At 37.0% G+C, this 24,659-nt stretch overlaps 1 protein-coding gene across 3 annotated transcripts in view; it reads left to right on the top strand.

The window, feature by feature from the left end:
• Nucleotides 1–24,459, top strand: part of atp9b (ATPase phospholipid transporting 9B) — a 57,644-nt gene extending 33,185 nt beyond the window's left edge. For 2 of the 3 annotated variants that reach the window (XM_059349525.1, XM_059349527.1), the window contains 15 exons: nt 6,151–6,312; nt 6,558–6,650; nt 9,132–9,215; nt 10,842–11,012; nt 12,083–12,181; nt 12,279–12,368; nt 13,084–13,228; nt 14,140–14,204; nt 15,393–15,548; nt 15,787–15,851; nt 17,299–17,407; nt 17,512–17,569; nt 19,180–19,383; nt 20,679–20,711; nt 22,668–24,459. In XM_059349525.1, the coding sequence (XP_059205508.1) occupies nt 6,151–6,312; nt 6,558–6,650; nt 9,132–9,215; nt 10,842–11,012; nt 12,083–12,181; nt 12,279–12,368; nt 13,084–13,228; nt 14,140–14,204; nt 15,393–15,548; nt 15,787–15,851; nt 17,299–17,407; nt 17,512–17,569; nt 19,180–19,383; nt 20,679–20,711; nt 22,668–22,804 (1,671 nt within the window). In that variant the 3' untranslated portion in view covers nt 22,805–24,459. The remainder of the gene's footprint in view (nt 1–6,150; nt 6,313–6,557; nt 6,651–9,131; nt 9,216–10,841; nt 11,013–12,082; nt 12,182–12,278; nt 12,369–13,083; nt 13,229–14,139; nt 14,205–15,392; nt 15,549–15,786; nt 15,852–17,298; nt 17,408–17,511; nt 17,570–19,179; nt 19,384–20,678; nt 20,712–22,667) is intronic. The other variant, XM_059349526.1, reaches the window with a different exon arrangement.
• The last annotated feature ends 200 nt before the right edge of the window (nt 24,460–24,659 follow it).

The following is a 24,659-nucleotide window of genomic DNA, read 5'->3' as shown; positions in this document are numbered from 1 at the left end:
AATCACTTGTTCAATGTAAAAAAATAATGAGTAGCCTATCTGAAATGAAGACCGTTCCTCCTAAAGGTGTAATACCATCACTGTTGGTATGGTTGAGTGAAATCTCCCCCTTTTAGTATGTAAGTACTCATCTAAAACATGCAATTTACAACAGGTGTAAGATACTGGAAAAGCTTGAAAATTTACCTTGAAAGTCCTTGAAAAATGCTTGAATCTGACCACTGACCAAGTGTACGGACCCTGAAAGTGGTGATGTTGGCCGTAGACAAAGGGGAGTCACGAAAAGGTTTTTCCCCCAAAATAGGGCTTAGTTCTGCTTATAAAAGGTTGAATGGTATCAGATGCAAGATGGGACATTTGTGTTGCATTCATTTGGTGTCAGAATAATCAAAAAAATCAATTCCTGCCTGGTAAATTCTGGTAAATGCCCTCTAAAGTAGGAACATTAATGTGCAAGATCTCCAAGAGCCCTGCTGGTTCAGGGCTTTGTGGATGCAATTAGCACAAGGATCAGTTTCTTATACTATTTAAACCGAAACCCGACACAAGTTTTCACCTCACTGTACTCACAGAGATTTGATCAAGCAGTCAGAGAGATGCCGGCAAGGAATATGACAACAATGTTTCTCTCCATGAATCTTTGGCTTCGTATGTAATTAATTTATTTTTGCATTTTGTATGAACACTTTGTTGATTGTTAACGTATGCATTTATTTTAAGCCTCATGTTTTTATTCACATCTTTCTACAATGTCATTTAGTAGGCACTTTTATCCAAAGCGACGTAAACAAGATCAAGTCAAAAGACAACACATGAGTAAAGGCCATGGGTTCAGTTTGAGTCCATAAGGATGTACAGTCATGGAAAAAAATTATTAGACCACCCTTGTTTTCTCCTTGCTTTCTTGTTCATTTAAATGTCTGGCACAACTAAAGGTTTGTTTGTTTTGACAAATATAATGATAACAACAAAAATACCTCATAAGAGTTTAATTTAAGAGCTGATATCTAGACATTTTTCATGGTTTTCTTGATAAAAACCAAAATCATTATCAATAAAACCATGGAAAATGGCTAGATATCAGCTCTTAAATTAAACGCTTATGAGGTATTTTTGTTATCATTATTGTCCAAACAAATGTACCTTTAGTTAAAAAAAATTATTTTTTTTTTTCATCTGTGTAGATTATATGTGAAGGTGTTCAGTAAAGAGCTAGGTCTTTTGTCTCTTCTTAAAGACTGAGAGGGACTCTTTAGTGACATTTTTCAGACCAGACAGACAAACCATGAAACAACAGAACCCATATGGAGGTCAAACCTTTGCAAGCTGTTGACAGTTGATAAATGTTGACAAATGCTTTTGCTTCCCAAAGCCCCATTTCTACTTGTCACTTAAAGTGTCTCATATCTGGATAAAATCCAGCTTCGTTTTTATACACGTTTGCCCTTCTGGCAAGAATAAACACGGGAGATTATCAGGAGCGAACCCCCCGTGAGCCCCTCTCCACACCACAGTTTCTTGTCTGTCCTAATGTTTTATTGGTGCTCCTAAATAACCCTTGTTTGTCATAATAGTCATTTCATGAACAGAGAGTCAGAGGTCATGAACTCCTCGTAGAGGTTAAGCTATTTAATCGTCTGTATTTGCTTCCTGAGAATTTACTGCTTCGACTGAAGGAAGAATGCAGCATAAAAATGATCCCCAAAGGCTTCCATACGGCTTCCCTTCTTCTGGTTGTTTCTGCAAGAGTCTGAGCTTTTATGGCTGAAGCTACTGCAAAGCTTTTACAAGTAGCCCTTTTTAATCATACTTAAGAATTTATTCATGGAGAAATTGATCGCTGATGATTACAGGGAAAGATTTTTTTAACACTCTTTTTATTTGGGTTTTCAGAGTTTAACCTACAAACAGATTTGTCATATTTGACATATCCATATGTATTAATGACACATATATACACCAAAGAATACAACCCACCCCCCAAAACAACAATAACAACAAAACAACAGAGAAATAGCTATTTAGGAAGGTTGTTCATTTTAATTATATTGATTCGACCATCCAGTGAAATAGGAATATTTGACCACTTTATAAAATCCTGTTCTGTACATTCTAGAAGTTCTGCAAAGTTTTAATTGAAGAAAGAAGAGAACGTTTCCGTGAGAATGACCCCTAGGTAACAAAACTGATTTTCGACCTTAATTGGGAGAAGACTGAATGTTTGTCGCCGGGCACTAGCATTAATGGGAAATAAAACACTTTTGGAAAGGCTGAGTTTGTAACCTGATACCTTACCAAAGCCCTCTCGTATAGACAAGATGTTAGGAATGGATGTTGAAGGGTTGGTGACAGGGAACGATTTTTGATCAGGAAAAGTTGGTATTTATTTAAAGAGAAGGTTTAATGTATGCTGAAGAGCAGTTAATCTTCCCATTCACCCATTTCAAGGCTGTTGGCATGTTTATCACCCATGACATGTGAGGCTCCGTAACGCCTTTGTGAGACTTGCATACTTCTACCAGTCTAGAAGTCTCGCAATCAAAATGAAGATAAAAAGGTTTCGGAAAGATAAATCTCAGTTTTCCATTTTGCCCGTCTGTCCTCCCCCTCTGAGTTGATGTATATATTTATTTATTTCCCTCCCTGCCCACTCTGCTCTATCTCACCTCTCTCCATTGTCTCAGTCTGCTCGGATTGATCAATATTTAATTTTCTCCCGGAGACGATGAGAGGTGGAGGTCTGTGATTGTTGCTGGAGCTCTCCCTTCCCCTTCCACTACATTCTTTGTTCTTTCTCTGTCCCTTTTATTTCCACCCCTTCCTCCCTCCTCGTCTCCTCACTCTCATTGACTGCAGCAGCATCACATCTTGGCCGCCGCTGCTCTGTTAGTGATAGTTTGTTTGGCCCCGGCTCCCTGCTCAGCCTCTCTAATGTAATGAGGCATCATCAAGGAGATGAAGTGGGCTGGCCGCCGAGGTCAGAACAGGGGTCATCTGACCTGCTGGCCAGCCGCGCAGCGAGCAGAGTCCTGCTGTAACCTTTGACCCTCGTAATATCAGACAAGAGCATTTGACTGTAGCCTTTAATGACTGCCATGTCCAGGAAGTGGGTGCTCCATCATTTACAATCGGATGTAACTGCCAGTTTCAGTGAGCGTACGAGCCACACCTACCATAAGGGAGGAAGTCTCTATCTTAAACATGCAAATAAGGCATAATTTCTTCAGGCACGGCAGTTACTTTTAAAAGTGGTTGCAAGGCAAGCAGCCAGGCTTCAGCTAATGATTGGTGCCATGTTTCATCATTTATGTTTATATTTATATTAAAGTGATAAATGTTCGGTGCAATAAGATACCTTTTTCAATAATAAAAGCTTGATATCAAGACAGATTAAAGATATAATCACATACAGTCATGGACATTTTTTTGTTTTTCAATCTCTTGTTCATTTAATGCCTGGTACAACTAAAGGTACATTTGTTTGGACAAATATGATGATAACAACATAATAACCAAAATCATTATCAAGAAATAATTTTGGTTATTAAGAAAAATTCCCATTACTTCATAACCAAATGAATGCAACACAAAATGCAATAATGTTTACAAGAGATCCACTCCAAAATGCACAAATAACATACATCACTGAGGAAAGAACTGTGTATTATACACAGTACACAATATAAAATGCAGAAAATGTTGTTAGCTATTCATTTATTTTTATTCTTTTTTTAAAATAGCATTTGACTGAACAGCAATGATGTTTATTGAGCTATTTATTTAATTCCTATTTATTTATTTTTCTTATTTTTAAGACTAAAAATGTTGTATTTAATATGGTTTTTGGGTAAATTTGCAGAGTGGTGAAAAATTGGTGCACAATCCACATAAAAAAGGTCTATTTTACTTCCAGCTCAAAAAATTACATCTTTTATTAATGAATTTCCCCCCTCTAAAATCAGTAACCGCATTGATCTCAAAAATCCCATATCGGTCAGGTTTTAGTACAGTTTGTCTTTCAGAATACTTGGATAATTTGTTTTCAACTCTTGGTTAAAGGTTATTTGTAATGCTAATAGAACTTTTTATTACTCAAATGATTTTAAATGCCATGCTGTTTATAATGGAGTCGATCAGTCTGTACTCTCGCACAGCAGGAAGATGTCAGAATGAACATAATAAAAATGCAAAAACACAGCATAACAAGGTGAAGAGAGACAGCAGACACTGGTTGATAAATATCCAGATATGCTGTTACTGTTGAGCCCTGGACTTCAGTCAAAGACTAAATACTACATAGAGGTGTGTCTATAAGAGATATGAAGTAATACTCCTTCAGAAACCATTGTAAAACTGTGTTAAATTATCCCAAAACAACCTTTTATATTGCCAGTAACATTACAGGAGTAGAATTTAACTGTTAAGGGTCAGTTCCCATCATGACATGCTTGAGCTGCTGTTAATTTTAAAGGCAGCGCTGCCATTGTGATTTACATGATCACTACAACATTGTGAACACAGTTGAAATGATTGATCGGGCTGCTTAAGTCGCTCTGCCATCGTCATAAAGTAGTCTTTTCTATTACCGTCGTAACACATGATTCACACGCAGTTTGCATCAAAGTTGACAAAGCTTTAAATAGTTTCTGCAGAGCGGATAAAGTAAATTGAGGAGCTCAGTTTAGGATCCTCAGCACATAGTGTATGTGTCCATTTGTGCATGTAGCTACATACACACACACACACACACACACACACACACACGCACACAAACTCACACCAGGATAATGACACACAGATGTGTGTTAAGTAAATATAGGCAGCTCCTTTTTACGGAGCTCAAAGGGGGAGCAGGAGAAATGACGGGGTATTAACAGGAAGTTCCAATTTGTAGGTCAGAGTATAATAACAACCTTTGAGTGAGCAAATTGAAAATGAACCCATTGAGAATTGAGTCGTGTGCAGCTGAAGGCTCACTCGGGGGCCGCAGTTCCTGCTGAGGAGAGAAAGAGGAAAGAGAAACAGAAAAACACTTATCTGGAGCTGAATGAGAAGAGCTCAGCAGCTCTGGAGATACCGTAACTCTCTCATGCCTCGTCCCTCAACCGCTGGTGAAATCAGATTTGATCAGCTTTATGCTCTTCATTCGTTCTGGATTTTCTTTGTCTACATAAAGTACTTTTCTTGTTTTATAGTTGGTAAAGACTGATCATCCTAAAATTTAAAAAGACAGTTATTTTTTTTTAACTTTATTTATAAATATTATGTCCAAATCCTACCACATTTCTTTACAGTTCACCCCCAAATAAAAAACACATATTTTATTCCTCTTACCTGGGCTGTATCTCCAACACTTGGCAGCGTGCACCAAAACAATCTAGATTCATGAAAAGCACTAAAGGTAAGAGGAAAAAATATGTATTTTTGATTTGGTGGTGAACTGTCCCCTTAATGTTTTCTCAAAAATTAGATTTTTGGATAAATAATATTAAATGAATAAATATTAAAGCAACTACAAGAAACGTTCTTTTTGTGTTGATTTTGGCTGCAAAACAATACATGAAGCTTTTGATCTGGTTACACTTGCATTTTGTTTTTGAAGCATTTAAAAGAGACTTATTCTTAGTTTTTTTTAACACAGCTGTTTGCAGGATGCATAGCGATGAGGAAATGCATCTATTTCTTGTATACATGTGACATATTACATACATGTCAATGAGACAGAGGGCCGATTCAGGGTCCTTAAATCCTTTTAAATCCTTCTGCTTTATTAAGAATGGCAAAAATCCAACTCACAGCCAATCTTTGCCTGAGAAAATGCCAACATAGACTCTTCGGGTTTGCATTCTGTAAATCGTTTCACCTGAATTTGCAGGAAGATTTCACCTGGGGACAGATATTAAGAATAATTATACAGTAATACCCATATATTTTCATTGAGTGTCACGTTTTTCTTATGAGAAAGTAGGTAAATGCTATGCACTGGGACCTTTTATCTACACGTTCATCAGTCTAGTCCAGACAAAATTCATCACCCAGCTATGTTTCTGTTTAAGTTGAAGCATATATTTTATTTTGCAGGGGTCAACAGTCAAAGCTGATGTAGTTCTGCGTTTCTGTGAGCAGTTTGTTTTCGTATGTTGCTCCCAGGTGGAGCTGGTGCGGTGGACGCAGAGCGTCGGCCTGACCCTGGTGAACAGAGACCTGACCTCCCTGCAGCTGAAGACTCCTTCTGGACAGATCCTCTCCTTCCACATCCTGCAGATCTTCCCCTTCACCTCCGAGAGCAAAAGGATGGGCATCATCGTCAGGGTGTGGGACTCGTCTATAACAATATCATGTGTGGATGCTCCTTCCTGTGTGGTGTTTCTTGTTGCTGAATCATATGTTTCTGTGTCTCTTCATACATGTAATACCTCATAAAACCAGACTTGTACACTCTTTTAGTATCAACCCATGATAACTTTTTATGTTTTGTGCCCTCCTGTATCTTTAGAACCCAGCTGCTGAACTTGTCGACAGGAAATGTACTAATTCTTCTTGTTTTTTTTATTCAGGAGGAGTCAACAGGAGACATTACTTTCTACATGAAGGGCGCTGATGTTGCCATGGCGAGCATCGTCCAGTATAACGACTGGTTGGAAGAAGAGGTAAGGGGTCAAACTGAGGAAAGTCTCTACTACATGCTCCTGTTCTTTTCACCAAGATACATCATTACTGTTAGGAAATCCTGATATCTAACACTTTGAGTTACAAATCTGGGCTGACATGGCTGACTGTGTTGATCGTCATTTACTGTAAACAATTTGACCTTAACGCAGAAGAATTCCAGAGTATTCAGACTGGAAAAATTATAAAATAAAGTACAGCGGAAACCAATATATAGATCACAGTGATAAACCATTTATGCATTTTTTTTTTACTCAAACTACTTGAATACTTTATATATATATATATATATATATATATATATATATATAAATAATATAATGATAACAACAACATAATAACCAAAAATATTATCTAGAAAACCACGGAAAATGTCTAGATATCAGCTCTTAAATTAAACTCTGATGAGCTACTTTTGTTGTATATTATATTTGTACAAACAAATGTACCTTTAGTTGTACCAGCCATTAAATGAACAATACATTGAAGTAAACAAGGGTGGTCTAATCATTTTTTCCATGACTGTATAAAACAATGAGTGGGTCCAGTTTTGAATGCAGGACTTGTACTTGTAGTGGAGTAATTTCACAGTGTGGTATTAGTACTTTTAATTAAGTAAGGGATCTGAGTACTTCTTCCACCACTGGTAATAAGAAACACTTTATTTTCATGTGTGTTGTAGATGTTCACTGTTCTCCCACAACACAATGCACAAAGACAATTAGGAGCCCCTAGCAGCTGAAAAAACAACAACCAACCAAACAAACAAACAAACAAACAAAGAAACGGCTCCAGAAACACCTCAGAATGCCAAAAACATTTAGCTTCCTCTTTTGTTAAGTTTAATCAGCCAGTTGGACCCAGCGGCCATATGTCATCTTATAGTGTCTTTAAGCAAAACTTTACATTTTCACCTGGATAAAAACATCAGCAGAATGACAGTCATTGAAAGCATTATGAAATGCATAATATAAACAACAGATAAACATATACATTGTCACACACCGTGATATGTTTTTGGTCCAGTTCCCTCTCGTAATCAGGACATCATCAGGAGACCAACGGGCCGTGTCTGCACCAGTTTGGTGGTCGAAGGTCTTGTGTGCATATGTTCATAATTATATTGGCATTATTGAGTCATTTAGCACTGGGGGCAGCGTTTGATTTAATTAGTGACCTACATAAAGTTGAAGTAATTACAGTATGTCATATTCTTGAACAATGGTGCTAATGATGTCCTGTTGGCTGTAATATCCCGCTGTCAAATCAGCCGGCGCTACGGTTACTCTGCTTGTCAATAACCAATCAACAGGACAGATTTGCCCCATTGGTGTTTCATATCAAAAATAAACCGCCGTCCATCCCTTTGTTTTACTGTGTCCTCTGGATTTCACCAGAGGCTATGTTATTCCCTATTGATTTCTTTGGTGTTGGTAACAATATGCTGCTATTGACAGTACTGTACATGGTGTACTTATACAGCTGCAGCTAATAGGACAGATGATCCGCCCTATGTTTGATTCATATTCACCTTTGGGAAAAGACTTAAGATTTATTTTAAAACGTCTGAACGTGCAAATTCAGTCAAGAAATAAAACTATAGATCATACAGTCATGGAGAAAAAATAATAGACCATTGTTTTCTTCAGTTTCTTGTTCATTTGCCTGGTACAACTAAAGGTACATTAGTTTGTAAAAAAATATATATAATGATAACAACGAAATAGCTCATAAGAGTTTAATTTAAGAGCTGATATCTAGACATTTTCCATGGTTTTCTTGATGATAACCAAAATAATTATCAAGAAAACCACAATAACAAAAATAATTATCAAGAAAACCACAATAACCAAAATCATTATCTAGAAAACCATGGACAATGGCTAGATATCAGCTCTTAAATTAAACTTTTATGAGCTATTTTTGTTATCATTATATTTGTCCAAACAAATGTGCCTTTACAGGTGCATCTCGATACATTAAAATATCATGGAAAATTCAATTTCCAGTAGTTAATCAAATAGCCCCAATCAAGTATTGAGTGCATATAGATGGACATACTTTTCAGAGGCCAACATTTCCATATTAAACATACTTTTTAAAATTGGTCTTTTGTAATATTTAAATTTTCTTGAGACACTTAATTTTAGGTCTTCATTAAATGTAAGCCATAATCATTATAATTAGAAGAAATTAAATAAATTAAGACATGAAATGTTTTTTTTTCTGTGTGTAATGGATCTATATAATGTGTTCTTTCCATTTTTGGAATTGAATTACTGACTTAAATAAACTTTTCTATGATATTCTAATTTATTGAGCTGTACCTGCAGTTGTACTGGACATTAAAATGAACAGGAAATTAGAGAAAACAAGGGTGTCTAATATTTTTTTCCGTGACCATATAAGTGAAACACTGTTTGTATATCTGTTTACTGACATCATGCTCTGCTTTGTGTCAGTGTGGGAACATGGCCAGAGAAGGCCTGAGGACGCTGGTGGTGGCCAAGAAGTCTCTGTCTGAGGAGCAGTATCAGGACTTTGAGGTATCGAAGAACACAACTGGGTGTCCTGTAAATGCTCTTTTATCCTGTTCTCCGAGTTTGTTTCTCGGTTGTCTTTTGCAGCCCTACTACCCCACAGTTCCCAATTTATTTCTACCTCCTTGTATGTAAGTAAGTACATTTTATTTATAAGGAGCTTTTCACAGGAAAAGAAAACCACAAAGTGCTTTACAAGGGTATAAAACAACATACAGGCAAACACAGAAAAACACAATACATCAAGAAAACATAGTTAAAGCCTGGACATCTAGTTGACCATGGACATACAGTCAACTAAACGCCTGTCTAAACAGATACGTCTTAAGTTTACATTTAAACGAATCCACAGATACCGCAGATCATAAGGGTGAAGGCAGAGCGTTCCAGAGTTTGGGAGCTATTGATTTATATATTCTTTTTTGAAAATAGAAAAATTCCTCAGAAGCACAATGGTGTTTTACAACATATTTTGTTCTCGTTGCAACCCCCAAATTATATTGATTGGTGATAATGTTAAGACAAGTCCTTGCTCAGACAGCTAAACTGTCACTTTGCGCCAAAATAGAGCCACATCTGGACAGTACCAAAACAGATGCAAGATGTCTTCCTCTTCTTCTCCGCAAAATCTACACATATTGTCCTCAGTTATTCTCCAAATTGTTAACATTTTCTTTGTTTGGTAGAATCTTGTAGAAAATTTTAATTTGAAAAGCCCATAAATGGGTTGAATAGGATGATTTGTACAAATTCTTAAAGATATTCACAGAAAAACACAATTCATCAAGAAAACATAGTTAAAGCCTGGACGTCTAGTTGACCAGGGACATACAGTCAGCTAAACGCCTGTCTAAACAGATGCGTCTTAAATTGACATTTAAAAGAATCCACAGATACAGCAGATCGTAAGGGTGCAGGCAGAGCGTTCCAGAGTTTGGGAGCTATTGATTCAAAGGCTCGATCAGATCAGATCGAGTTTTGAGGCGGGTGCGTGGCACAGACAATAAAGCGAGCAGAGGGATATGGGTGAAGTAGTTCAGTTACGTATCAGGGTTCGTATGGGTGCTTGAAATCCTTGAAAATGCTTGAATTTAAATGTTGTATTTTCAAGGTTTAAAAAGTGCTTGGATTTTGGATAAAGTGCTTGTAAATGCTTGAAATTCTTACTGTATTTCTCTTGCAATCTGACTATATCCATCTATAGACTACAGATAATCACATGTTCAATGTAAAAAATAATGAGTATCCTATCTGAAATGAAGACCGTTCCTCCTAAAAGTGTAATACCATCGCTGTTGGTATGGTTAAGTGAATTCTCCCCCTTTTAGTATGTAAGTACTCATCTAAAACATGCAATTTACAACAGGTGTAAGATACTGGAAAAGCTTGAAAATTGACCTCCAAAGTCCTTGAAAAATGCTTGAATTTGACCACTGAAAAAGTGTACGGACCCTGAGTAGTAGATACGGGATGAGATGAAGGCATGTATAAGCATCTCAAGTTCAGTATTTGAAATTACTGTTCTCAGTTTGCTGATATTTCTGAGGTGGAAAAAGCAGGAACTAGACAGCTGCTTAACATGGGTGTCAAACGAAGATGATTGATCAAATTCATCAAATATTATATGTGCAGAACCGCTACAACCAGGCGAAGCTGAGCATCCACGACCGAGGCCTGAAGGTTGCAGCGGTGGTGGAGAGCCTGGAGAGAGAGATGGAGCTTCTGTGTTTGACCGGCGTGGAAGACCAACTGCAAGCAGACGTCAGGCCGACACTGGAGCTGCTCAGGAACGCTGGCATCAAGGTAAACAGGGGAATAAACACTACTTCCATGTTAATGCTGTAAGTTCTGCATCTTCTGTTGGAGAGACACAAAATCAACCCCACACACCTCAACAGATTGAAAGTTGTAATCAGATACTTAAAAAGGAGGAAAATTCTGACATTTACACATCCATAACACTAGACAGTATTTTTAAAAAATAGGTGTTTTTCCGTCTAACATGTCTCTAGATATAAAGTACTATGCAAAAGTCTTAAGCAGGTGTGGGAAAAATGCTGTAAAATAAGAATGATTTCAAAATATTAATAATAGAAATATTAATAATTTATTTTATCCATTAACGAAAATGCAAAGTGAGTGAACAGCAGAAAAATCTAAATCAAATCAGTATTCAGTGTGACCACACTTTGCCTTCAAACCAGCATCAATTCTTCTAGGCATTTTTTCATACCTGCCTAAGACTTTTGCACAGTACTGTATTTATGCCCATTTTCAATTTGCACATTAAAAACTTTGGTAGAAACTTGGAAAATTTGAAAAAACGATTAAAGTTTACACTTGGCTGAGTTGTTAAAGTTGGTTTATCAATAAAAAAATCAATGACATACGATAAGTGTCATGGATGAAGTGCAAATTATTGATGCTGTACATGAGGCATGTGACTAGAATGTCTACTAAAGTTTAGAAAATAAAACAACAGATTAAAAAAAAGTTTCCTGATCTCTCCACACCGATCTGTCTGTAACCTTCCTCACATGAAACATATTCAGATTTTCATCTAGTTTTTTACCGTCTTGTGGTTAAACTTGGGCTCATTTAATGCAATATTAATGCAATGAAATAATGGTTTTCTAACCGGTGAATGGAGTGCTTTTAATGAGCCAACTCCTAATAATTACATTTAGGCAGTGGAAGGAAACAGGCATTCATTCACATTTTCTTTTGCAGATTTTCTCAAAATTCTGTTAAAATTTGCAATATATTTGGAAAGAAACCTGCCTGCTGACACTTCCAGTTGAATTTGTATTTTGCCTTTTAATGCCACACTGTCAGTCCTCTCTCTTATATAGTTGATCTTATTTCCTTCTCAGATCTGGATGCTGACGGGGGACAAGCTTGAGACGGCAACATGCATCGCCAAAAGCTCCCACTTGGTCTCCAGAAACCAAGACATACATGTCTTCAAACCGGTATGCTGTTTTACTCTCCTTTTGATATAATCATTTTGCTTCCTTCATAATGGGAGATGACAAAAAGCCAAAATTGTATTGTGTGGCTCTCGAGCAGGTCTCAAGCAGAGGAGAGGCCCATCTGGAGCTGAACGCCTTCAGAAGGAAACATGACTGTGCTCTGGTCATCTCCGGAGACTCCTTAGAGGTACTTGAACACAGCGCTGCACACAGCGACATTTCCTCACGCAGCAGATGACGCTGAGGATGCAGCCAAGCAGGCGATGAGAGAATAAGAAGTACTTCTGGGCCAAAACTAATACTTTGGACTCCAACCATGGCCTTGAGGATTTGGACAGGAAAGCAAATCACCAAAACATATTAGTCATTTTTTTATTAGGCAGAACAATTGGAACTTTTGCTGAAAATTTGGAACAACTAAGCAAGAGAACAGAGAACAGTGTTTTATGTTGTATATGGCCAATTAGCTACAAGTCCAACTGATTTAATATACTGAAAAATAACAATTACATTGGGGGGGAAAAGGAGCTTATGTGGCTCATGTTTTTTAGCTGTTTGGTGACACATGGAAGCTTCTTGACATCTACCTGGATCCTTCTTTTTCATAGATTTTCAACAAATGTACCTTTAGTTGTACCAGGCATTAAAATGAACAAGAAATTGAAAAGAACAAGGGTGGTGTAATCATTTTTCCATGACTGTGTGTCTGTCCCTCCTCAGCTTGTTTTCCTTCAGTTGTCTTCAATTATTTCCAAGTTAAGAGTTTTTCCCTTTTTCAAAGTAAAGGTGTCATATGCTGCTGTAAACCTCCCCTGAGGCAGATTTTTAATTTTGAGCTGACTTGTCTTGACTTCCAGAGTGATTCCTGTCCAGTAAACTGTATCATCTCTGTTGTGTTGCAGGTATGTTTGCGGTATTACGAGCATGAGTTCGTGGAGCTGGCGTGTCAATGTCCAGCGGTGGTCTGCTGCCGCTGCTCCCCGACTCAAAAGGCCCAGATCGTCACGCTGCTCCAGCAGCACACCGCCAACAGAACCTGTGCCATAGGTGAGTGCTGACAGCAGCGTTACTGACCGGGAGGGGAGCTGGCTCCACAGACAGCTGAGGAAGTTCTGTCAGGGGCTGAAAATATCTGTGTAGGTTCAGCTCAGCCTCTAAGAAAGGAAAGTTTTGGGCAGATTAGTTGACACAGCGGTTTGTTTTCCGCTCTGTTTTGTGACTGGGAGAAGGTGAATTGGTTTTATAAATTACTTCTTGTATCCACAAGATGGCAATCAAAGCTCACCGAGAGAAGCACACAGCAAAGTCTGCTGCTTCTATAACCTCAAGAACACATTGTAAGATAATATGTACAAGGTTTCTTCAAAGTTTAAATAATGCCTTTTTTTCTGTTATCTTATTTAGGTTAAGAATGTGCTTCAATTTGAATATAGTCTGGCTGAAAAATGCTTGATTTCAACATAATCTGGTGTTTCATCTCCACAATCACTCATGTAAAACCTCTTATAATATTTTAAATGAAACAGTCCTGTCATCACATTTGTTTGTTGTCTTCTAAACTTAATTAAGAAAGTAAAAGAACTGAATGAGTGCTAAACCTTTCTGCTGTTAAAAGTCTTCTGGAATAATCTGATCATTTTGTTCATTTGAATCCTACTTAATGTTCAAAAAGAAAGCAAGTTCTTCTCTTGTGTTCACATGTTCACACTCATAGCCAGACAAGTCCTCTGATTACTATGGGAAAATAATCATGAGGTAAAGCTAGGTACAGCTGGTAAAACAAAAAATATATATATACATTGATTGCTGTGTGTATAAATGAATTCTGTCAATAATTTTTTGACATTACATTTATAGTAACAATTAAGATTGTGGTCCTTTGTACTGTAAGAACACTGTATGGACACCGTATGTAACTTTCTTATAAATGTTTTTTTTTTTCCTTCATTTTGTTCCAGGTGATGGAGGAAATGATGTCAGTATGATCCAGGCTGCAGACTGTGGTATCGGAATTGAAGGAAAGGTAAAGAGCGACTACAGAGCTTTATTATTAAGACTTTAGGTTTTATCCTGGATCAGGCCCTGTAACTTAAATCAGTCAGAGATTTCTCTCGTGAGTTTGAGTAAACGTATAAAGCACTCAATTTATTAAAAAGTAAATCTGAAAAAAAAAAATGTAAAAAAAAAAAAAAGTAAATCTGATATGTTTCCCTGAAGTCCATATGTCTTTCTTAAAAAAAGCTTGTTTCAAATATCCTCATTGTGAAGCATTATTCACAGAATTATCTGAACAGGGTGATGTTTGCTTTTTTCCCATAATAATCATAAGATATCAAAACATACATCAAGATGAATAAGATATCAGAAAACCAAAACATGACAGAATCGTCTGATTGAGAAAATGCAAGTAAGGCCAAAAATAAATAGATTAATAAAAAACAATGTCAAACAACATAATTAAGAAAAAATACATTAAATAAGTAAATAAATAATTTAAAAATTGAATAAAAATGTATAAATATCATACAAATACCTACAGTTATTTCACCTATTTGACAAAAAACGAAACACCAGCTCTCATTCACCCCTTAACTATCCATCACTATTCCCACCCAGGAGCTAAACTGTTAAAAGCTTTAACTGGAGTTTAACTATAACTGTAACTAAAGTTACAGATTTTTCATCTGCCTTTATTTTCAATTTTGATGTTTTTATCAGTAACTTCAGCAGCAGATGGTACTTAACCCATTTAGGCCTAAAACGCCTGGAAAAAAAACCTGTAAAACCTCTGGGCGATTTTAAAATAACCCCCTAAAACTTGAAGTTTTTCTGAAAATTCAACAGAAGTGTCAACGCTTCCTACTAAATAATAGATTTTTCAGCCTCTGTAGCAGATAGAAATGAAATTCAAAAAGTATTTGAGAACTTATAGCTGTTATATCTAAGCTCCCTCCGTTATAGTCGTCTTCCGCCATGATTTCCGTTCTGGAAAAGTCCCATGTTGCATTGCGACACTCCCACATGTATTCTGCTGCATTTTATTGGCCAAGAGACGGAAAATAGGTGGAAAACCGCTTTCCCGGCTTTAATGGTAGAATAATGCAAGAGCGCCCCCAGTTTTAATGGTAGAAATGCGGTAATGCTTTCCCGGCTTAAATGGGTTAAATACATTAGCGGTAGCAGTTATATCTTTCTACTTGTGTGTGAACAGGAGGGGAAGCAGGCGTCTCTGGCTGCAGACTTCTCCATCACTCAGTTTAAACACATCGGCCGCCTGCTCATGGTTCACGGCAGGAACAGCTACAAGCGCTCTGCAGCGTTGGGTCAGTTCGTCATGCACAGAGGCATGATCATCTCCACCATGCAGGTACACACATCACTAAAACACTGACGGAATACCTTTTTCATGAAGCTTGTTGGAAACCTCTACATGACTTTTAAAGTGTTTGTTAACATCGTGTTCTCGATGTCTGTTTTCAATTAATGGTCTCTTTTTCTTTTTAATTTGCACTGGTTGCTGAAGCCAAAGACAATTTTCCACAGTGTGGACAATAAAGTTCCTAAATAACCATTTTTATGACACAGTTTTTCTCCTCTATCCTCAGGCTGTCTTCTCCTCAGTGTTTTATTTTGCCTCTGTGCCCTTGTACCAGGGTTTCCTCATGGTCGGGTATGTACCTTCTCTCAGCGTTTTACTGTGTTTAAAACAGGGGATTATTGTTGTAACTTTAACCACCAGCTTAGAGACCACACCCAGTCTTGGCAGAGCAACTAACTTACTAGATATGTTCTCTGAGTTGCCCATTGAGCATCATAAAGTTATTAAACACTTAATAAATAAATATAAATAATATAAATAAATAAGTGACTCTGTTGACATGTGTGTGTGTTTACATATTCTTTAGAATTAAAAGTTCATTGCTCTTGAAAAAGGACTCTTAGATTATTACACTGCTATCATCATATCAGTGTCATAAAATGGTCTTAAAACGACATCAATCAACAATATTGTTTACTGTAATATTTTCTGGGACAACATACAGGGTGTCCATAAAGTCTCCTTACAACCTAAAACTTTTATTACAAAAGCAAATGAACAGACAAATATGTGGAAATTATTACAACATGAGGAGTAGTTATTTAAGTGTTTTGCCTCATTTAATACAGCTTTACATGGGCACCATTAGCTGCACAAAGCACGTCAAGACGGTACTCGATTTCTTGCCATGTTCGCTGTAGCATCAAAGATCTTTTGCTTTAGGTCAGTGATGTCCCGTATCTTTGTTCGATACACAATATCTTTAACATAACCCCACAGAAAGATTTTTTTGTTTCAATAAACCATGATAAATATTGTGCCTTCACTTGAGGAGCAGCCATTTTTATAGGGGTTAATTTACCACTACCTATTTCATCAACAGAGTACCTGAAATACACAAATGCAATGTAGTTAAAAACTTTGATAACCACAGAGTACATACAACAAATGTTGTAAATGACCTTTAGCAAGGTTGTCTCTGGTGTATTTATATTATATAGCCTGTTTTTCATGTTTGTATATTGTCTCGGTGCTTTTATTTTGAAAGTTAGTGACAGGAAGTAAATGGAACGGTGAAATTAAAGAATGAACGTGTATAATTAGGAGTGCTTTGTCATCCAAAAATTAATTAATTAAGTATCAAAAAGGTTCTATAGTACCTGGCTGACAGGGGCACAAAGTTTGTTGTCCTTTATTTTTCTTCTATATGTGTATTAGTGGCTATTTAATGTAATAATTATTATTGTAAAGTGCTTATGTGCTAATGCTAATGCTGGCTATTTCCCTCATAGCTCTTATGGTGATTTTACAAGGTTGAGCTACGGTTCAATAAATAAATCTTGTGAAACATCAGTAGAAAGAGTGGACCGTCATTCAGCCAGGGATGCTACAAATCAGATTAAGATTTCTCAATTGCCTTTGTAATAATTGTTTTAAATTGTAAAGACACTTTATGGACACCCTGTATAATCCCAAAAAATGTGTTATCATGACAGGCCTAATATAATCATGCATTGAGGTTTTCACCCCTACAACCCTAATATTTGATGATGTGAGCATATCGTGTTGTTCTGTGCAGGTATGCCACCATCTACACCATGTTCCCTGTGTTCTCCTTGGTTCTGGACCAAGATGTGAAGCCAGAGATGGCTCTTCTCTACCCAGAGCTTTATAAAGACCTCACCAAGGTACTGTGGCCTTTTTAAAATGCTGTCAAAGTCAAATTCAAACATTAACTCAGCAGGTGAACACACAGTATGTTGCACTCATGGAGGATGTTTCTGTCTTTCAGGGACGTTCGTTATCTTTCAAAACTTTCCTCATTTGGGTTTTGATCAGCGTGTATCAAGGTAAGGTGTCAGATTTGTTTTATTATACATATTATATATATAACTTAACTATAACATGACCCGTCTGCTACTGTAGACTGTCAAAGCAGCTCTTCAACCACCATTTCATCATTTCTCCTGTGTCTTAATACCTGGGCCCCCTTCAAACTCTCGGACAGTCCCTTTCTCAGTATCTTAGGTTTCCAACTGCCGTCCGCTTTTACATGCAGGCTTTTGTCTGTCCAGTAAATCGATATTTCTGTAATCGCTAAGCCATGCAGCGTGTGAGAAAGATCTATGTTCCTGCTGAAGCGTGACTTCCTGACAGCTCGAGGTTTTTTAATTAAAGGCCAATACCGGGTCTGTGGAAAAGAAAAGAGAGGAGGAAAAAAAAGAAACGTGAAGACGATATGAGAGGACGACAGCACTGGAGGAAAATATTAGGCACCAATCTGAGCTTAATTTATTTCAGGGTTTGACTCGCTGGAATGTGCCATATGAAAAAAGCAATTATGTGATCAGTTAGAGGCTATTAAGCTCAATTTGTGTTGTGTTATGATGAAATGACGTGCTATCAAGATACAGCAGGCGCCCAAAGATGAGTGAGTGTCTGGACACTTAAAGATGTTAATCACTAGAGAACATTTCACTCTCATAAATAAAGTTATTAGATCGTTATCTGCAGACACATTAATCCTTAACTCAGTGTCCCAGTCAGCTGATCGTGGAGCACCTGAGAGAGAAAGAATGCATGAATAAAAAAGGTTCTGCAGGAAGATACGTCTCATTTTTTCTAAGTTTAAGTTAGTTTTTAGATCCTTGAAAACAGGTGAAAAAAATTTTTGGCAGGGAAAATAAATTGTAATACTCATTTTGTCCACAAGAGGCTGAAGTGTGCCACTCCCCCATGTTTTAAATAGGAATAAAAGCATTCATGTGACTTTTAATTTGTCTGATACAACACATTATATATTAACATTGTGTGATTTTTATTTTATTTTTTTTTACCCGGTAATTTAAAAAAAATTAAATTAAGGAACTTATCCTGACAAGAACCTCTAACCTCTTTGCCACAGACTGCATGAATTACCCTTAAAATGATATTTTATATATCAATTATTGACCTTGTGTTACCTTGAATTCTTGAAGAAAACTGTTTTTCTCACATGTCTCACTCTCAATGTGAACAAAGAAACCAAAAAAGGGAGTAAAACCCTGATGATTTGAAGTAAATGAAGGCCTAGCATTTAACAGCAATATAACAATATCCAAACAGCCATTTAGAAACTTAAACAAAACTCAAGCAGTATAATTTAAGTCTCATGTGTCGAGTCGTATGCTCAATACTTTCCAAACAGTTTTACTAAAATCTGACTGTTTAACAGTCTTATGCTTGCACAGGCGTGCTCTTGCACGTGGTCTTGTGTTACCCCAAATTCTTGAAGAAAACTGTTTTTCTCTTGTTTCTCACTCTCACCAAAAATGGATGAAATCCTTGCTGATTTGAGAAAGAAAGAATGCGTGAAGAAAAACAGTCCTGAAGGAAGATGTGTCTCATTGATCGTGGTTTAACTTGTTCCACCTCTCCTTCTAACGGCATGTGGTCGGTTTGTTTCCTCTGGCGCCTCCAGGTGGCATCCTCATGTACGGCGCGCTGGTGCTGTTTGAGTCAGAGTTTGTGCACGTGGTCGCCATCTCCTTCACGGCGCTCATCCTGACTGAGCTGCTCATGGTGGCGCTGACCATCCGCACCTGGCACTGGCTCATGGTGGTGGCCGAGTTCTTCAGCTTGGGCTGCTACCTGGCCTCGCTCGCCTTCCTCAACGAATACTTTGGTAAGTATCCATTTCTCACAGCTCCTAAAGAGTTGCATGAATGAGTCCTAACACCAGGAAATGATTCAGCAATTTAGCACTTCCAGTTCCCTCAACTTAAAGTTATTGGGTTTTTTTGGTCAGATGCCAGAAATAAGATCTGTGGTTGACACAAGCTTAAGAGATTTTCTATTTTTTTTCTGTTTATTTTGAGGACTTCAAAAAGGCGACTGCAAACAAGTGGCTAAATTAAACTACAGAGGTTGTTGGGGACATTAAAAGCCTTCGTCAGCTTTGTGGTGGTGACACTGAAGTCATGCAACTGTGGTGTAGTTAATTTATAGGCCTTATTTTATATTTTTTCTATCTGGTGATTGCATTTACACTTCAAAGATCATAAAAGTGGTGTTCATTTGTTAATATTATCTTCTTGAAGGAAAAGGGAAAGTAGCATAAACTTTTGTTTCCCACAGCCTTTTTTTCCTGCAAAAATCTAACAGACTTATTGGCACTACTACAGAAATATGGCAGCTGTGTATGTTTGAAAACCAGGAATTTAAAGAAAAGCTTATTTTTTGGTTTAAAAACACATATATACAATTTGTTTTGAATAGATTAATGTTCTAATCCGGCAAAGACTTTCAAAATCTAAAACGTTTTTGACACAACATCAGTCTACTTGCATCTTGTTATGGATTCATATACTGAGTATTATCTAAATGAATCATTTTTATGGAAACTTTTCGTCCATAAAATGTCACAAAATAGAGGAAAATGTTTGTTATAATGTCCCACAAGCCAACATGAAGTATTCTTTTTGTACAGCTGTTCATACAAAACTAACAGAAGTTCAGTTTACATCACATGTGACAAATAAGATCAGCAAATCCTCACATTTTAGAAGCTGAAATAATCACTTATTGAAGCAGCTGCCAGTTCTTCTTTTAATTGATTGACTAGTGGATTCAGCTCTACGTTTATGTAACTCGTAACTCTGACTTTCTCCCACTGAGCTCTCGGTACAGAAGGATAACTTTACATTTGGTTTGTTCGGTCCAGTATTGAGCGGATTTCACTTCCCTTCAGTCTTCTTCACTGCAGCAGCTTTGTGTTGATTCTGATGTAACACAGCCTGACACCTTAGTGTTGTGCTGTAGTTCAGCTCTGTGCTTTTATTGCTTCCCCCCTCCTTCTCTCTCTCTTTCTCTCTTTTTTCTCTTTGTCCCTTTCTGTTTCTCTCCTCACTGCTGACCTTTGCCCTGCACTCAACTCTTCTTCTTCTGCTGCGTTTCTTTTGCTTCTGTATGTGGCAACAGGCATAGGCAGGGTGTCGTTTGGAGCTTTCCTTGGTAGGTGTGCAGTCTGTTAATTCATCTCCTCAGTCTCTCTTCATCTCTCTGCATCTGTCATGGCCGTTCGTTCCATTGTTGTGCTACCGTGTCATCATTTTGTCTTTTTCATTTTTAGTGCTGTGACAAATTTACAAACTTGTTGTGATTTGATTCAACACATTGAGACGAGCATCAAGTTGTATATTGCCTGTTGATGTTTCTTTTATCTCTTGTGATGACGGTGATGTTGATTCTTTTTATTACCTGATTTAACGCCCGTTCTATGAAAGCCTTCAGAGGCAAGTGAGAAAAAAGAAATTTCTGGCGATCCATATTTTAAATCTGATCTAAATGGTTTTCTGTCTTGTGTTTATAACTAAAGAACAGGTGGGGAAAAAAGGTTTTGCCAGGATAATCTGTCATTTTTTTTCTTTTTCATCAGTGAAAACAGGAGGGGAAAAGGCATTTATCCAGGATACTTTTTTCTATGTTTAAGTTACGTTTTTCATCTTTGAAAACAGGTGAAAAAAAGTTTTGGCAGGGGGGAAAAAAGTGTTTGTTGTAATACTCATTTTGGCCACAAGAGGCTGAAGTGTGCCACTCCCCATGTTTTAAATGGGAATAAAAGCATTAATGTGAGTTTGAACTTGTCTGATATAACACAATATATATTAACATTGTGTGATTTTAATTTTTTTATCTGTTAAATCTAAAGTTATTTCACAGATTAAAAAAAAAAAAATTAAGGAACTTATCCTGACAAAACCTGTTCTTAAAAGAACCTCTAACCTCTTAGCCACAGACTGCATGAATTACCCTTAAAATGATCATTTATATATCAATTTTTCATCTTGTGTTACCTTGAATTCTTGAAGAAGAAGAAGAAGTTTCTCACGTCTCACTCTCAATGTGAAGAAACCAAAAATGGGAGTAACACCCTGATGATTTTAAGTAAATGAAGGCCATTTAACAGCAATAAAACAATATCCAAACAGCCATTTAGAAACTTTCACAAAACTCGAGCAGTATTATTTAAGTCTCATGAATCCAGTCTTATGCTCAATACTTTCCAAACAGTTTCACTAAAATCTGTTTAACAGTCTTATGCTTGCACAGGCATTCTTCATTCACGGTGTAGGCATGGGAGAAAGTTTTCTCCAACGACTTAAGGTAACACAGGATGATATACAAATTATTATTTTGGGTGTGAAGTATTACTTTACAGGTACATCTCAATAAATTAGAATATCATAGAAAAGTTTATTAATGTTAGTAATTCAATTAAAAAAGTGGAAATAACACATCATATAGATCCATTACACACAGAATGAAACATTTGATGTCTTCATTTATTTAATTTCTTCTAATTATAATGATTATGGCTTACATTTATGAAGACCTAAAGTTTAGTGTCTCAAATAATTTGAATATTACAAATGACCAATTTTTAAAAAGTGTGTTTAATATGGAAATGTTGGCCTCTGAAAAGTATGTCCATTTACAGTCATGGAAAAAAATATTAGACCACCCTGGTTTTCTTCAATGTCTTGTTCATTTTAATACCTGGTACAACTGATGAAGGATTTTGGTTATTATCAAGAAAACCATGGAAAATGCCTTGATTTCATCATCATATTCTTCCAAACAAATTTACCTTTAATTGTACCAGGCATTACAATGAACAAGAAATTGAAGAAAACAATGGTCTAATATTTTTTTCCATGACTGTAGATGCACTCAATACTTGGGGCTATTTGATTAACTACTGGAAATTGACATTTCCATGATATTCAAATTTATTGAGATGCACCTGTTAGTCATAAACACAGGAGAACAAATAAATCAGAGTTGGAGAAAATGGATCACCAGCTTATTTTTTTCTCAGCTGCCCTACGTGCCGTACTCCTATTACTAAGACAATCCTACAACACTAAGACGTGTTTACCTGAGCCGTTTCTCCTGTTTCCTCTGCAGACTTGTCGTTCATTACGACTTGGCCTTTCCTGTGGAAGGTGTCCGCCATCACGCTCGTCAGCTGTCTTCCTCTCTACATCATCAAATACCTGAAACGCAAGTTTTCCCCACCGAGCTACTCCAAACTATCCTCATGAGCCAAACTTTGGATTACTGGTGTTTGTTTTGTAGTTTCTGTGCTTCTCTGGGCTTTTCAGCACTTTTTTTTAAACTCACTGGTCCTCAGTGACGGACAGGTAAGGAACCACTGGAACAATCGGAGAGAAATGAATCGTTCTTTGGATTATGTCACTGAGACTTGGGATTACTTGAACAAACGGAGCACATAAAAAAAAAAAGACTATAACAGGATGGATTAAGTCACACAAAAGAAGGGCAAAATGATGTAAGTGACTGCACTTAGAACTTGACCCCAGTTTGTCATGAAGGGTCAATCTGCCTTCTTTTGTTTTAATGCAAACGAATCAGCTTCAAATGTCATTTTATACACTTCTAATGCATTTCTTTCAATGTTAAGATTTTTATAAGTGGACTTTTTTTAAGTGTTATTTTTTATTCCAAGTATTAATTACAGTTGCTAGCCTGCGTCTTTGAACAGAGTTGAGTTGCTGTAAGGGATTAAAAACAAACATAAAAAAAAATTCATTCATATTCTGCTGTGTTACTGTAAATAAAGCCTTTACGTGCAGCTTCAATCACACCACAGCTGTCAATGTAAAAAACCTCACTGCGTCTTTAAATAAGAACATTTACGATGACATTCACAGAGAAAATGCTGGGACTCGCTCGCTGCTTTATGTCCTTTTAAAGACGTTGAATGACATCATCAATCATCATCTCCGTAGAATAAAAAACCAGCACTCCATGAGCATCATGAAAGGTTGTATCGTCCGCATGTTCGGCCTTGATTATACTGCATTTGCGACGTCTGTCGGCGGCCATCAGTCTTCCTGTTGGCGTCTCGCTTTGTGCCTCATTCACGTACTGAAGCTGCATCTCACAGCATTGGATGTTTTAAACAGTCAATCAGTTTGTGTTTGGTTACCTCTAACAGCCAGATCTGAACTTCCACGAGCTTGAATTCTGCTGCTCTTCTTGGAAAATGTTTTTCTGAAGGTGAAACTACTTTAAAAAGTCACAACGAAGGACTCCGAAGCACTGACAGCTGTGTATTTTTAGGCCTTTATTGACAACATGACTCCCCTGGGCTTTTACGTGACTTTGGCCTGTAGCGGACTTTGACATTCACCTTTCTTTTTTTTTTTTTAAAGGAGGAATGAGTTTTATCATTCACTCCTTGTACTATAAGTGTTTTGAGCACAGTGGAATAAAACAAAGAAACTGACCTTTAAATGTACAGTTGAGTAAGCAGGGTGTAGTCTAGCTATGTTTACTAGTCAGGTTGTCACTTCCTTCTGAATCATAGTTGAGGTTAACTCAGGTTGATCATTCCTAAACAGAGCTGTATTATTTAGTCGACAACCATACTGTAAAATGTAGCTACACTATTTAAAAAGACTAAAAATTAAAATAGTTGTTTGGGAGAGTTGGAATGACTGCAACACTTTGATGCAAATTGCATTTTAGGTTTTAAACTTCTGATTTACTTTCCAAATGTTGACTCCCGTGTTTTCTGTTGATCTTTGTCCTGTGTCTGTGATGTTGTATAAACTTTTCTTTCTCGTCAATTTTTGCTTTTCATGTCCTACACTGCGATTTCTAACAGTCTGTCTGTTATTTATAATATTGTTATTGATTAAAGAATAATAAAAAGAGACGACAGAAGCCTAAACCTTCACCTTTTTCAATACCTCCACAGTAACGGAAGCTGGTTTTATTCTTCATGCAGTTCATCATGTGGTCACCAGATGGCGATAGAGACCAAACTCCTGACAGAAGAGGATGTGGCTCAAAGTAAAGCAGCATTACTCCAACTGCAACTCAATGTAAAGTTGTAGGATTTATTTAAAAAAAAATGTTATGCAACAAAGG

This window comes from Centropristis striata, chromosome 14 (assembly GCF_030273125.1).
Source record: "Centropristis striata isolate RG_2023a ecotype Rhode Island chromosome 14, C.striata_1.0, whole genome shotgun sequence".
NCBI classification, from domain to species: domain Eukaryota; kingdom Metazoa; phylum Chordata; class Actinopteri; order Perciformes; family Serranidae; genus Centropristis; species Centropristis striata.
This window is presented reverse-complemented; position numbering and strand designations above follow the sequence as displayed.